Genomic DNA, 12,756 nt, shown 5'->3' with positions numbered 1-12,756 from the left:
TCCTGGCGCATAAATAAATAATGTTGATGGTTTTCCGACACGGGAACAGGCGACATATAATTGGCCATGTGCAAAACATGGATTTTCTAGGTTGATGCCACATACACTTAGTGACTGCCCTTGCGATTTATTTATTGACATTGCAAATGCAAGCCGCACTGGAAACTGTAAACGTTTAAAGCTGAATGGTATGTCGTTCGGTATCATAGGGATGCGTGGGATTAAAACATCTTCGCCTTTGTACTTCCCTTTCAAAATTGTGGCTTCGATGACGTTGTTCAATAATTTCTTCACCGCAAGCCGGGTACCATTACACAGACGTGGCGGGTTTATGTTCCGTAACATAATAATTACTGATCCGATTTTTAATTGCAGATTATGAGGTGGTAAGCCGGGCAATTCCAGCGAATTTAAAAATTCTGTTGGATAATTGACAACTTCATCTTCATTAGTAATGGAATCAACTGATTTGTAATTCTTCAATTCGCCAGCTATTTTCTCTTGAATATGAAAATTCATTTCATTCACATCAACATTTTTTGAGGCCAATATAACACGTTCGCTTAACCAAATGTGATTTACGTAATTTTGAGCAATGTTTGGAAAAATCATCACCATGGGTTCGGTCTTTGATTCACAAAAGTTACAAAAATTGGTAGGTAATGTAATGTATCCAGATGATGTATCAACAGCAATAATACCATTACCAATATCGAGCAGTTGTTTGGAAAACACTTCTCCAGACTGGTCTTCCTGTAATTCGACTCTCATGTTTATACTTAATTTAAGTGTTTTAATGTATTTCCATAAAATGGACGACTTCAAACAGGCATTCAGTTCATCAGCTGGCGTTGAGCGTGGAACAACTGGCAATATTTGTCGAAAATCACCTGCCAATAGTATCATTGCACCACCAAACCGGTTTTTGTTATTTCGTAAATCTTGCATCGAGCGATCTAATGCCTCCAAAGACTTTTTGTGTGCCATCGTACATTCATACCAAATGATCAGTCTTGTTTGCTGCAGCACTTTGGCCATCGCAGAATTCCTCGAAAGGTTGCAAGTTGGAGTTTCATTAATTTGAAGGTTTAACGGCAGCTTGAGAGCTGAATGAGCTGTTCGACCGCCTTCCAACAATGTAGCTGCAATACCTGATGAAGCTAGGACTAGTGCAATTCCATTTTGCGACCGAATTGTTGCCAAAATCAATGATAACAAAAAAGTTTTCCCAGTTCCACCGGGAGCATCTAAAAAATAAAATCCGCCAGTTCCATCGTTCACTACTTTCATGAGCGTATCGTAAGCATATTTTTGTTGTTGATTTAAAAGGGGAACTGTTCTATCAACCATTTCTCGTAATGTTTCGGAATCGTATTGGGCTTCGCGTCTCAATTCTTGATCAAATGAGTCGAACATTGGGCGATTGGGTCCTATCATTCCTATTTGAATTAATACTTTGTTGGTAAGCATCAAGCACATGTCCTCAATTAAAATTAATGCGTCATTCATAAATACGGCCTAGTGCATCGGTGGAAAATACTTGTGGGTAATCTGGCTGTCCTCGTTTTCGTCGTTGAAATTTTTTAGATGATTGATTCCAGATATAATATCTTGGCATTTCGGAGTAAAGTAGCGTTCTGGCAAAATCATCATTCTGGCACATTTCAAAGAAGCTGGTTAATGTTGTCGATGGTGGCCTGTCAACTCGTTGTAATACGTTTGCATCTGTAAAATACAACCGTTGACCATTTTCCAAATGTACGGCCAAGTGAACAACAGTAGGATGTCGTTCATGTAATGGAAACGAAAATATACGCCACATGCCTTCGTTACAACTAATTTAGCGGCCCATTTCATATTGAGTGACTTCATCATTTGAATTTTCGGCAGCAACTCCGAAGACCGCCAGGTCACTACCTTTGTTCACGTACTTGCAAATATATTTAATAGATTTTACGGAATGGCAAAATTCGACGTTTATGTGTGCTTTATATGCCTTGCAGAGTAATGGCGAAAACGGAACAACCCAACGATTATCAACTTCAATGTCCTGTCGATTTACTTTGACTATTGTTGACTTTCCATTGTCATCAATGGATCGGCGGCGATAAAGTGGATATCCATCATTTCCAGTAATAGTTTCTGATACTAATTGTCTTGGGTAGCGTTTTGAACATTTTCCTCCAACCATACACGGAGAAATTGGATTTAATATTCCACATGGACCATGTATCATATTTTTTGTAATAACCTCATGTAACAGTGGGTCTTCATTATTATCCGGAATTTCTGCTGATATCACATTATCAATTTCATTCGGTCTTATCCTCTCAACCAACCAAATGAGGATATGTGCATGTGGCAATCCGCTCAATTGAGTACATCCAACAACGCGTCTCGCCGAACACGCGATGCTTAACAATAAAATCCATGAGTGATTTTAATTTCATTTTGAACACCCTTGCAGTGATATCGTGGCGATCAATAGGTGATTGGCTAGTAAATAATTCTTGTTGAATTTCTGTCCACTTTGGATTGCATGTGAATGTGATAAACAAATCTGGTGTGCCATAATGTCGTACATAGGACATAGCATCTTGAGCATATTCATGCATATGTCGCGGGCTTCCGACGTATGTTGCTGGGAGAATAGTTGTTCTGCCAACATTCTGTGCATTTCCATCAGCATTAATGGCATCCCGAAGATGAATATATTCCTCGGAACGGAGTTTTGCCTGGTTTAACCTGATGAATGTCAATCGTTCAGTTTCAATTTTCACATACATATCCACAGCATATTGGTGAAATAGACGCCGACACTTTAAGATGTGATTGTCCTCATTTTCCCGAACCATCAGTCTGTATGAATAATAATTCATTGAACTAACTTTTTGTTCGTTTCAGCACCTATAAACAATTTTTTTTTGTTATTAATTTGATAATATAAATTTTAAGTTAGTAAACATATATTTTAATGTGGTAAACATATATTGTCAATTAATTTACCTATAACTGGATTTATCATCTTATTTGAAAAATGATAGCCGTCTTCACCTTGCCAAAATAGGATAGGATATTGTAAGGCATCATATGATCGATGTGTTTCAGACACACGCTGAAGTTGATCGTTCCGTCGAAGTAAAACAATGTCTCGGTTTTCTAAATTTTCTAAATAGCCACTTCATCAATTGTTGGCGCATTAAAACGTCTAGCATGTTGTCCTGCAGGCGCCTTATCGGCTCTGATGACAATTTTATGATTATCTGATGGCATGCGGTCTAATGCAGTTGTGAATAATGCAACTAATTCATTGTGTTGATGGAAAAATGTTTGAAGTTGTTCCACAATGGATCTTTTCACTGAGTTGTTGTGTGCGCAACGCTGATCGACTTCTCTTGCTGAATCGCCCATAAAATATATTTGCAAAAATTTATAGTCTTTATCAGGCATTGGCAATAAGGAACCTGTTCGATGATATATTTGACCCTGAATCTGCAAGAATATAAATATGTATGTATTTAGGTAATTGTATAGCAAATTGTTTGTACCACCATGTGGCTCGCAAAATACTCCCAAAATACTTTATAGATCATTTCAAATTAAAACTAAATCTCAACATTGAACAGTAGCCTTCCATGGCAGTTTTAGGTAGCAGGCTTTACCAAGTATTGGAGCACTTTGTAAACACATCTACACAACACTGGCTCAACATATTTTGCATCAGCTATATGGTTAAAAACTAAATAAAGTTGTTTGCCATTATACTTATATACCTTGAAAGTAGGCATAAAATTGTCTCCAATAACTTTTGTTGCGCCAAATGATGTCATTTGAAAGCAATTATTGTATTGCTGGATAAGAGTCAAAAAATGATTAGAATCTGGCCCATTTCCGGAAACCAATGAATGTAGTGGCTCTGGTGGTGGTACCAAAGGCGTCAATTTGACTTGGCCGCTGGCGCAACACAATCCAGGGGCTTCATTTTTGAATTTCAATGCATTGCAATGTGGACATACAATATTCATTGGTCCAATAGCAACAATTTGCTCTGAACTGTAATCAATTGCCACATTATAGCAGAATGCAGCTCTGTGGGGATTAAACACAACATTTCTTTGTTGATTTTGATTTCTTTGTAGTTCATTTCTTTGATTTGTTCTTATATTTCTTTGACTTGCCGTATTTCGAATTCTGCGGCCTAAGTTTGTACGTCTGGTTGGTGGCATTATTAAAAACGAAAATCCAACTGAAAATAAAATGATCTCATATTTTTTCTGTTTAACCATGTAGTCAGCAAAAGTTACCAAAAATCGATATAAGGTTAAATTCACCTGATTAATAAACACTTATTAGCAAACAAAAAACTTCTTAGTCTTTAAAACAAAACGAACTTTATCAAAAACTTTATAAAATTTACATGAAAACAGATTACCACAATTTTTGTTTTTTTTTAAATGAATGACGTTGACATTTAAATTGAATTACGTTTACATTCGTTACGCGCGTTTTTTAAAATGTGCAAAATGAAATGTATATTTTCAATCTTTGTGAGAGATTTTCTTAATATTTTTTTCCATAAGAACCTTGGACAGAGTATTAGAAAACTACAAAAAAAAAATCAGCTAAATCGGTTCAGCCATACACGCGTGATGCCGTGACAACGCTTGCTTTGTTCTAGGTGAAATTATGTGTTTTGAAATGAAAAAAAGGTGAATTTACGTTGAGCTAAAAATCATTTATTTTCGATTTTTCTAAATTTTTTTCAATGTAACGCAGTTTGATAAGCACCATTTTTTGGTTTCTATTCCGGTGCGTAAATGTCCAGAGAAGATGGTTTTCCAACTCGGGAAAACGAATTGGCGCGCACCCATGCAATCGTAGTTACGATAATTTGGTCAATTTGGCGTAAACATTCGTGATGAGTTCATATTTCGTTGAAGTGAACACTGGAACCGAAATTTGCCTATTTCCAATTCTTAACGAATATGATGTAAAATGTCTTCGGCAATGTACTTTTGTTCGTGTTCCATAATTGACGCGGATTTGAAGGCTGATATGTCGAAATAACCATCGCGAAAAGTGTGCGCAATGACTCAAATCAAACTGAACGACGTACATTTATTAATAGCAACCGAAGGTATTTCCAATCGTAGTTTTTCGGGTGCATTATGTAAATTCGTCCTAAGGAATTAGTTGAGAACACACCTGGATGTCAATCTATTGGTTGGCCTTGCTTTATGCGTACCTATTTCTTCGGCGATGCATTCCATGCATAATATCAAGGCATTTCCAAATAGAGCAATGTTCTCACAAACGAATCACTGACGCAAGTTGAGAAAAAACTCGTCAATGTCAATGTCAATGTTGTTGGAAGTGTTTCCGCTGGCTGTACTGTATTCTCTGGGTTGAAAAACACTCTTTAGCCATTCTGCAAATGAACTGCGAAACGCACAACAGTCGGAAAAGTCGATTTCACCAAACTACAATATCAAACATTGGCATGAGTTTTGAATGTTAATTAGACAATAGTGGCGAATATGGTACGATCAATATGTTGTCGACTTCGATATTCACTACTCTAAGTTGAATAGTAAATGTCCTGCCATTGTCGTCTGATGAGCTACGACGATAGAGTGGATATCCATCATTTCTTGTTTGAGATTCCGAAAGAAAAGCACTTGGATAGTGTTTCGTGCATTTATTGCAAGTGGGATTGTGGTGTCCGCAAGGTCCATGCACCATATTGGTTTTCATCACTTCGTAGAATAATGGATCTTTCTCTGCATAAGGAATTTCCGCAGAAATGATTTCATCAATTTGATCTGGTGTAACCACCATCCACCATTCAAAGAAGAATGTGTGCGTGCGGCAAACCTCTTTTTTGCAACTCAACAGAGTACATCCAGCATCTGACTGCACCATACTTGTATATATGTACATACGTTGCTTCAAGATAAAGTCCATCAAACATCGTAGCTGTTGTTGGAAAAGTCTTGCTGTATTATCGTGATGATCGCTTGCTGATTGATAGCGATCCATAATTCCACACATATGTCATCGCATGCTGGGAGTCTCAGGTAGTTCATGTGTCTTGGGCTGCCATACATACGTTGATGGCAAAAAGAACGCCGACCGATATTAGCGCTATGTCTTCGTTGCTTCGTAACAAATTTCTACCTGTAATTGATCACTTCGGTTGAAACACACATAAAGTTTTCACTGAATAATTTTCAATAATTTTTCTATTAAATAGTTGGAATAAAAAAGCAAGCGACCGAAATTGAACGATTCAAATAAATTACAAATCAAAATATTGAAAAACAAAACAAAAAATAATTGTATGAAAAGTCACTTTTTGGAAATTTCCAATTTTTCGGCTTTTCCTTATGAAAAGTATATGGTTTTTTTATATCTAACCCTTTCCAGATCCACAGCGCACAACTTCTGATTTCATGAGGATTGGTTCCGCCGTTCTCGAGCGTTAGCGTTACTAACACACAAACAATCATTTTTACTTACATATGTATGTATGTATGTATATACAAAATAAAACGTTTGTATGGGAAAAAGAAAAGGGCTGTTTTTAGGGGTTTTCCGGCAACTTTCGTAATTTTTTCTTACATAAGAACCTTCTCCTAATAATAACAAATACAACAAAAAAATCAGCCAAATCGGTTCAGCCATTCACGCGTGATGCCGTGACAACGAAAACGGTTTCATTTTTATATATAAGACTAGCTGACCCGGCAGCCGTTGTCCTGCCTGAAATTATGTGTTTTGAAATGAAAAGAAAGTTGAATTTATACTGTGTTGAAAATCTTTTATTTTCGATTATTCCAAATATTTTTAATTTTAACGAAGCTTGATAAACAATATTTTTTGGTATCTGTTTCGGTGCGTAAATCTACAGAGCAGATGGTTTTCCAACTCGTGAGCACGCCACGTATATCCGTCCTTGTTAAAAACATAGCATTTCCAAATTTATGCCACACATTCTAGCGACTATCCTTGTGTCCTATTGATTCTCATCTCAAATGCAATTTTCACTTGAAACGGAATGCGTTGGAACTGATATTGAAATATGTAGAACTCTTTGAAAACTGAAAAGGTTTGAATTGAAATGGCAAATCGTTGGAGCTCAGAGGAATTCGTAGAGTCAAGCATTCTGCCTCATTCTATAAGGTGCTACGTTACAATCAGTCGGGTTGCATTACACAGTTTTGGTGCTTGAAGATTGCGAAACATAATAACGACAGATCCAACTTTGAGACGCAAATAATGCGGTGTCATACCAAGCCTCTCCAAAGCACTTAGAAATTCCACTTCATAATTCGCGGCTTCGTCTCATTGTCAAGACGATCGATCGATTTGTATGAGCGCAAGTCTCCCGGAATTTGACTTTAAATCTTCCAGTTTAAGTCAACAACATCGGTATGTTTGGCGTGCACTTAAGGAATCGTACTTACGATAATTTGGCCAATGTCCGAACATTCGTGATGAGTTCATCTTTCGTGAATTGATAAACGACAGATGGAATTGATATCGAACCACCGGAATTGATCCATTTCCAATTTTTAGATGCGGATTTGAAGGCTGATTTGTCTAAATGTTTATAGCGAAAAGTGTGCGTACTTCATTTTCATTCCAGTGATTAACTTGTTCCAGAAATTGTAATTGCTGGCTTACTTCTCCAAAATTTGCATACACCGTACCATTCACAGTACGGAATGACTCAAATAAAGTTGAACCGCGTACATTAATCAATAGCAACCTAAAGTAGAAACAATCGTCGTTTATCGGGTGGATTGTGTAAATTTGTCCTAATGCATTAGTTGATAACACACCTGGATGTTAATCTACTGGTTGGAATTGCTTTCTGCGCAACTATTTCTTTGACGATGCATTCCAGGTATAATATCAAGGTATTTCCGAATAGATCAAGGTTCTCGCAAACGGGTCACTGAGGAAAGTTGAGAAAAAACTCGTCAATGTTAATTTTGGTGCTGGCGGTGTTTCCACTGGCTGTACTGTATTCTCTGGGTTGAAATACACTCTCCAAATTAACTTCGAGACGCACAACCGTCGGAAAACGTTCATGAATTGCAAAAGTAAATATCCTACAAAGCGCTTTATTGCAGTTCACGTATCGACCGTATCGTTCAAGACCAATAACCGCCATGTTGCTTCTTTGTTGTGAAACATAACGTTTTCACTGAATAATTTTCAATAATTTTTCTTTTGAACAGCCGGAATAAAAAAAGTATGCGACCGAAATTGAATGATTCAAATATTTGACAAACAAAAATTTTAAAAAACAAAACAAACAAAAATTGAAAAAAAAAATTTTGTATGGAAAAATGTTACTTTTTGGGAATTTTCCAATTTCCAATTTCCCTTAACATTTAGGAGGATGAAAAATAGATGTTGTCCGATTCTCCACCCTAGCCGATATGCATGCTAAGATTCACGAAAATCGGTCGAGCGGTTTCAGAGGAGTTCAATAACGTACACCGGGACACGAGAATTTTATATATTAGATTTAGTTCCCCCCACCAGTGGTAAGGGGTAAAAGCAATAACCTTTATTAACATTTTTGGTCCAATCGAGCCTAAAAAAAACAGCTCAGCCAAATTTAAGCCCTGATATTATAAAAAATACAGCCAAATAAAAAAGGAAGCCCTGTTATTAATACAAATACAGGCAAAATTAAATTGTAAGACGGCTGTATATTCCCGCATATTGACAAAATAAAAATAATAATTGTAAGACGGGTGCATATTCCCGCATATTGATTAAATAAAAATATAGGTAAGACGGGTGTATATTCCCGCATTAATACCGATCGCATAAGCCGTTTTAACAGAGACTAAAAGAGCTGGAGGATGGAGTCATGTGCAGAAGTTCACGCAAGTGAGGAAAGTTCTCTGATCGCCATTCACTTGGGAGTGGCCAGAAACGATTCTTTTACACATGGCTCAAGAAGCTCACTACTTCCGGTCTTTGACCAAGTATCCTCTGGGTAGCCTAAGAACATCCGTTCGAAGGCGAGCTAATGTGAGAAGGCGAAACATCCCCTACATAGGGTTGTGCGCTGGGTTTGGAACCCGCCACGTAAAAAAAACACCCCCAATGAAAGGAAGCAACAAGCCTCGGATGAGAGACCCCCCTTTAGATGACGACCATGGCAAACGAAATAAGGACAACTATTTGAGGGCATGCACCTGGAATGTCCGGACCCTTAATTGGGAAGGTGCCGCTGCCCTGCTGGTTGATGTCCTCGCGAAAATAAAGGCTGACATCACCGCCGTCCAAGAAATGCGATGGACGGGACAAGGACAGAGACGAGCAGGTCCTTGTGACATTTACTACAGTGGCCATATAAAGGAGCACAAGTTTGGTGTTGGATTCGTGGTGGGAGAGAGACTCCGTCGCTGAGTACTATCATTCACTCCGGTGAATGAACGTCTAGTCACAATCCGCATCAAAGCGAGGTTCTTCAACATATCGCTGATTTGCGCCCACGCCCCGACGGAAGAGAAGGACGATGTGACCAAAGATGCCTTCTATGGGCGCTTGGAGCGCGCTTATGAGAGCTGCCCCCGCCATGATGTCAAAATCGTGCTTGGCGACTTTAACGCCAGGGTGGGCAAAGAAGGTATATTTGGCACTACGGTCGGTAAATTCAGCCTCAACGACGAAACTTCCCCAAATGGGTTAAGGCTGATTGACTTCGCCGGGGCCCGAAAAATGGTTATCTGTAGTACTAGATTCAAAGAGAGAGAGAGAGCACTCGTCAACAACTCGGTATAAGGGAACTGTGGGACGGCATTTCAAATTTCTTACGTACAGCTGCAACCGAAGATATTGGTTTTCGGAAAGTGCAAAAGAACAGTTGGTACGACGAGGAGTGCCGTGTCGCGGCGGAGGGAAAACAGACTACAATCGACCACAACACATGCGGGATGGGATAGATACCAAGAGTTGAAAAGGGAAGCGAGACGCATTTGTAGACAAAAACAGAAAGAGGCTGAAATGCGTGAGCTCGAAGAGCCTGATAAGCTGGCCGACAGGTGTAATGCTCGAAAATAAAAAAGGAGACCCCACAATCTGCGCCAACTACCGTGGGATTAGCCTCCTCAACATCGCATATAAGGTTCTATCGAGCGTATTGTGTGAAAGATTAAAGCCCACCGTCAACAAATTGATTGGACCTTATCAGTTTGGCTTCAGACCTGGAAAATCAACAACCGACCAGATATTCACAATGCGCCAAATCTTGGAAAAGACCAGTGAAAGAAGAATCAACACACCTCTTCGTCAATTTCAAAGTTGCTTTCGACAGCACGAAAAGGAGCTGCCTTTATGCCGCGATGTCTGAATTTGGTATCCCCGCAAAACTAATACGGCTGTGTAAACTGACGTTGAGTAACACCAAAAGCTCCGTCAGGATCGGGAAGGACCTCTCCGAGCCGTTCGATACCAAACGAGGTTTCAGACAAGGCGATTCGCTATCGTGCGACTTTTTCAACCTGCTTCTGGAGAAAATAGTTCCAGCCGCAGAACTAAATAGAGAAGGTACCATCTTCTATAAAAGTGTACAGCTGCTGCCGTATGCCGATGATATTGATATCATCGGCCTCAACACCCGCGCCGTTAGTTCTGCTTTCTCCAGGCGGGACAAGGAAGCACAGAAAATGGGTCTGGCAGTGAACGAGGGCAAAACGAAATTTCTCCTGTCATCAAACAAACAGTCGTCGCACTCGCGACTTGGCTCTCACGTCACTGTTGACTGTCATAACTTTGAAGTTGTAGATAATTTCGTCTATCTTGGAACCAGCGTAAACACCACCAACAATGTCAGCCTAGAAATCCAACGCAGAATAACACTCCGTTGGAAGGACCAAGTGGAGAAGGACCTGACTTGAATATCCAATTGGCGCCATGTAGCGAAAAGAAGAAACGACTGGCGCGCTGTTGTTAACTCGGCTATAATCGCGTAAGCGGTGTCTACGCCAATGAAGAAGAAGAAGAAACGCAGTGATCTAACTGCTATCCAAGAAAAATTCAGCGGCTGTGAGTCGAGGCACAGCAAGGTCAACTAAGCGACCAAATCGAATACCTCCAACGATTTCTTTGGAGAAATGCAAGCAGTTCATCAATAAATAGGAGAAGTATTGCGAAAAAATTCTCGAAATGGTTATAAACAGAAAGAAAATTCTGGATGTCCAGGCAGATTTAGCCGAAAAAGTGTTGCCCACATCCAACACTATTTCAGGAAAGGCATTAAAGAAAGCAAAAATTGAAGAAAACATTAAAATTCTTGAAAAGTACCAAAAAGAATTCCATACCAACCACGAAAAGCTAATGGCAGATGGCATAGGAGAACGAGATTACTTCAAGAAGAATGTATACAATAACACTATGATTAAAATCGAAGAGGCAATCAATGTATTAAAATTGAGCATTTTAAAAGATAAGCCTCTAGTCGAATTTGATCAGCAAATTGAAACAGTTCAAATACGATGCACTAATCCAGATCAAAAGACTTCCATATTCATGAGGTAAATTGAAAACCTCAGAAGAAAAATGGAACATTTAAGCATGGAATTAATAATTGACAACGATGAAATAAAAGGCTTAGACTGTTTATTCATTGGCATCCAAAATCTAAAAAGCAAATTAGATTTTAATGTAGAAATTGAAGACATGTTCGAAAAAATATGTGACGAATATTACGAAGAGCTTCAAAATTTAAAAAGGAAATTAAAAAAAGAAGAACCTCAAATTTCTTATCGCCCTAGCTTGGATTTGGAAAAATTAAAAATACCAATATTCTATGGCGATATTAAAGAATGGGCAAATTTGTATAACGTGTTCCAAGAAATGGTACACAATTACGAGCAGTTGCCGAGCGCAGAAAAAATGCTGCGTCTTCGTCTCTGCTTAAAAGGCGAAGCTGCGCGATTAATTCAGCACCTACAAATTTTAACAAGAAATTAAGAAGCTGCATGGAGTCTGCTAAAATAAAGGTATGACAACCAAAGAATTCTGTTCACAACACAGTGGGATAGAATAATGGATCAACCAAATATAAATAGTGACAATGTTGAAAGCGTGAGACAACTATTAGATACAACAAATGAGTGTCTTAACGCTTTAGAGTCACTGGGAATAAGCATTGAACAAGCTGATCCATTTATTGCGCGTGTAATTGTCCGGAAGTTAGACAAGGAAGGAGTGAAATTATATGAGCAAACAGTTAAAAAGACGAGAGAAATTCAACATTTTCAAACATTGAAAGCAGTGGCTGATAAAGAACATCTTACTAAAAATGAAGTCATACAAATAAAGGAAAATGAAGCTGTAAAAACACTTGGACTGCACTGGGATCCACAGCAAGATCAATTCCAATTTAAAATTAATTTAAAAAATGCAAAAACTATTACAAAAAGGAGTGTTCTTTCTCAGCTTGCACAAATATTTGACCCACTGGGTTGGTTTTCTTCCATAATTATAATTGCAAAGTTATACATTCAAAAACTTTGGACACTGCAATCAAGCTGGGATAATCAACTATCAGAAGATATACAGAAGGAATGGATGCAATTCATAGAGAAATTGCATTTAATAGAAAACGTACGGATTCCACGATGGATAGGAACTTGTATGGACTCTCAAATTCAAATGCATGGTTTCTGCGATCCTTCAGAAAGAGCTTATGCCGCAGTTTTATACATAAAAAAGGGTAACAATGTT

At 38.4% G+C, this 12,756-nt stretch overlaps 1 protein-coding gene across 1 annotated transcript; it reads right to left on the bottom strand.

The window, feature by feature from the left end:
* Nucleotides 1–354: 354 nt before the first annotated feature.
* LOC126766525 (uncharacterized) lies at nt 355–987 on the bottom strand (the record flags this gene model as incomplete). Its single annotated transcript, XM_050484286.1, has 1 exon — nt 355–987. A coding segment is annotated over exon 1 (633 nt), but the record flags the coding sequence as incomplete, so codon positions are not given.
* Between the last annotated feature and the right edge of the window lie 11,769 nt (nt 988–12,756).

Source organism: Bactrocera neohumeralis, unplaced genomic scaffold (assembly GCF_024586455.1).
Source record: "Bactrocera neohumeralis isolate Rockhampton unplaced genomic scaffold, APGP_CSIRO_Bneo_wtdbg2-racon-allhic-juicebox.fasta_v2 ctg1567, whole genome shotgun sequence".
Classification (NCBI taxonomy): Eukaryota; Metazoa; Arthropoda; class Insecta; order Diptera; family Tephritidae; genus Bactrocera; species Bactrocera neohumeralis.
This window is presented reverse-complemented; position numbering and strand designations above follow the sequence as displayed.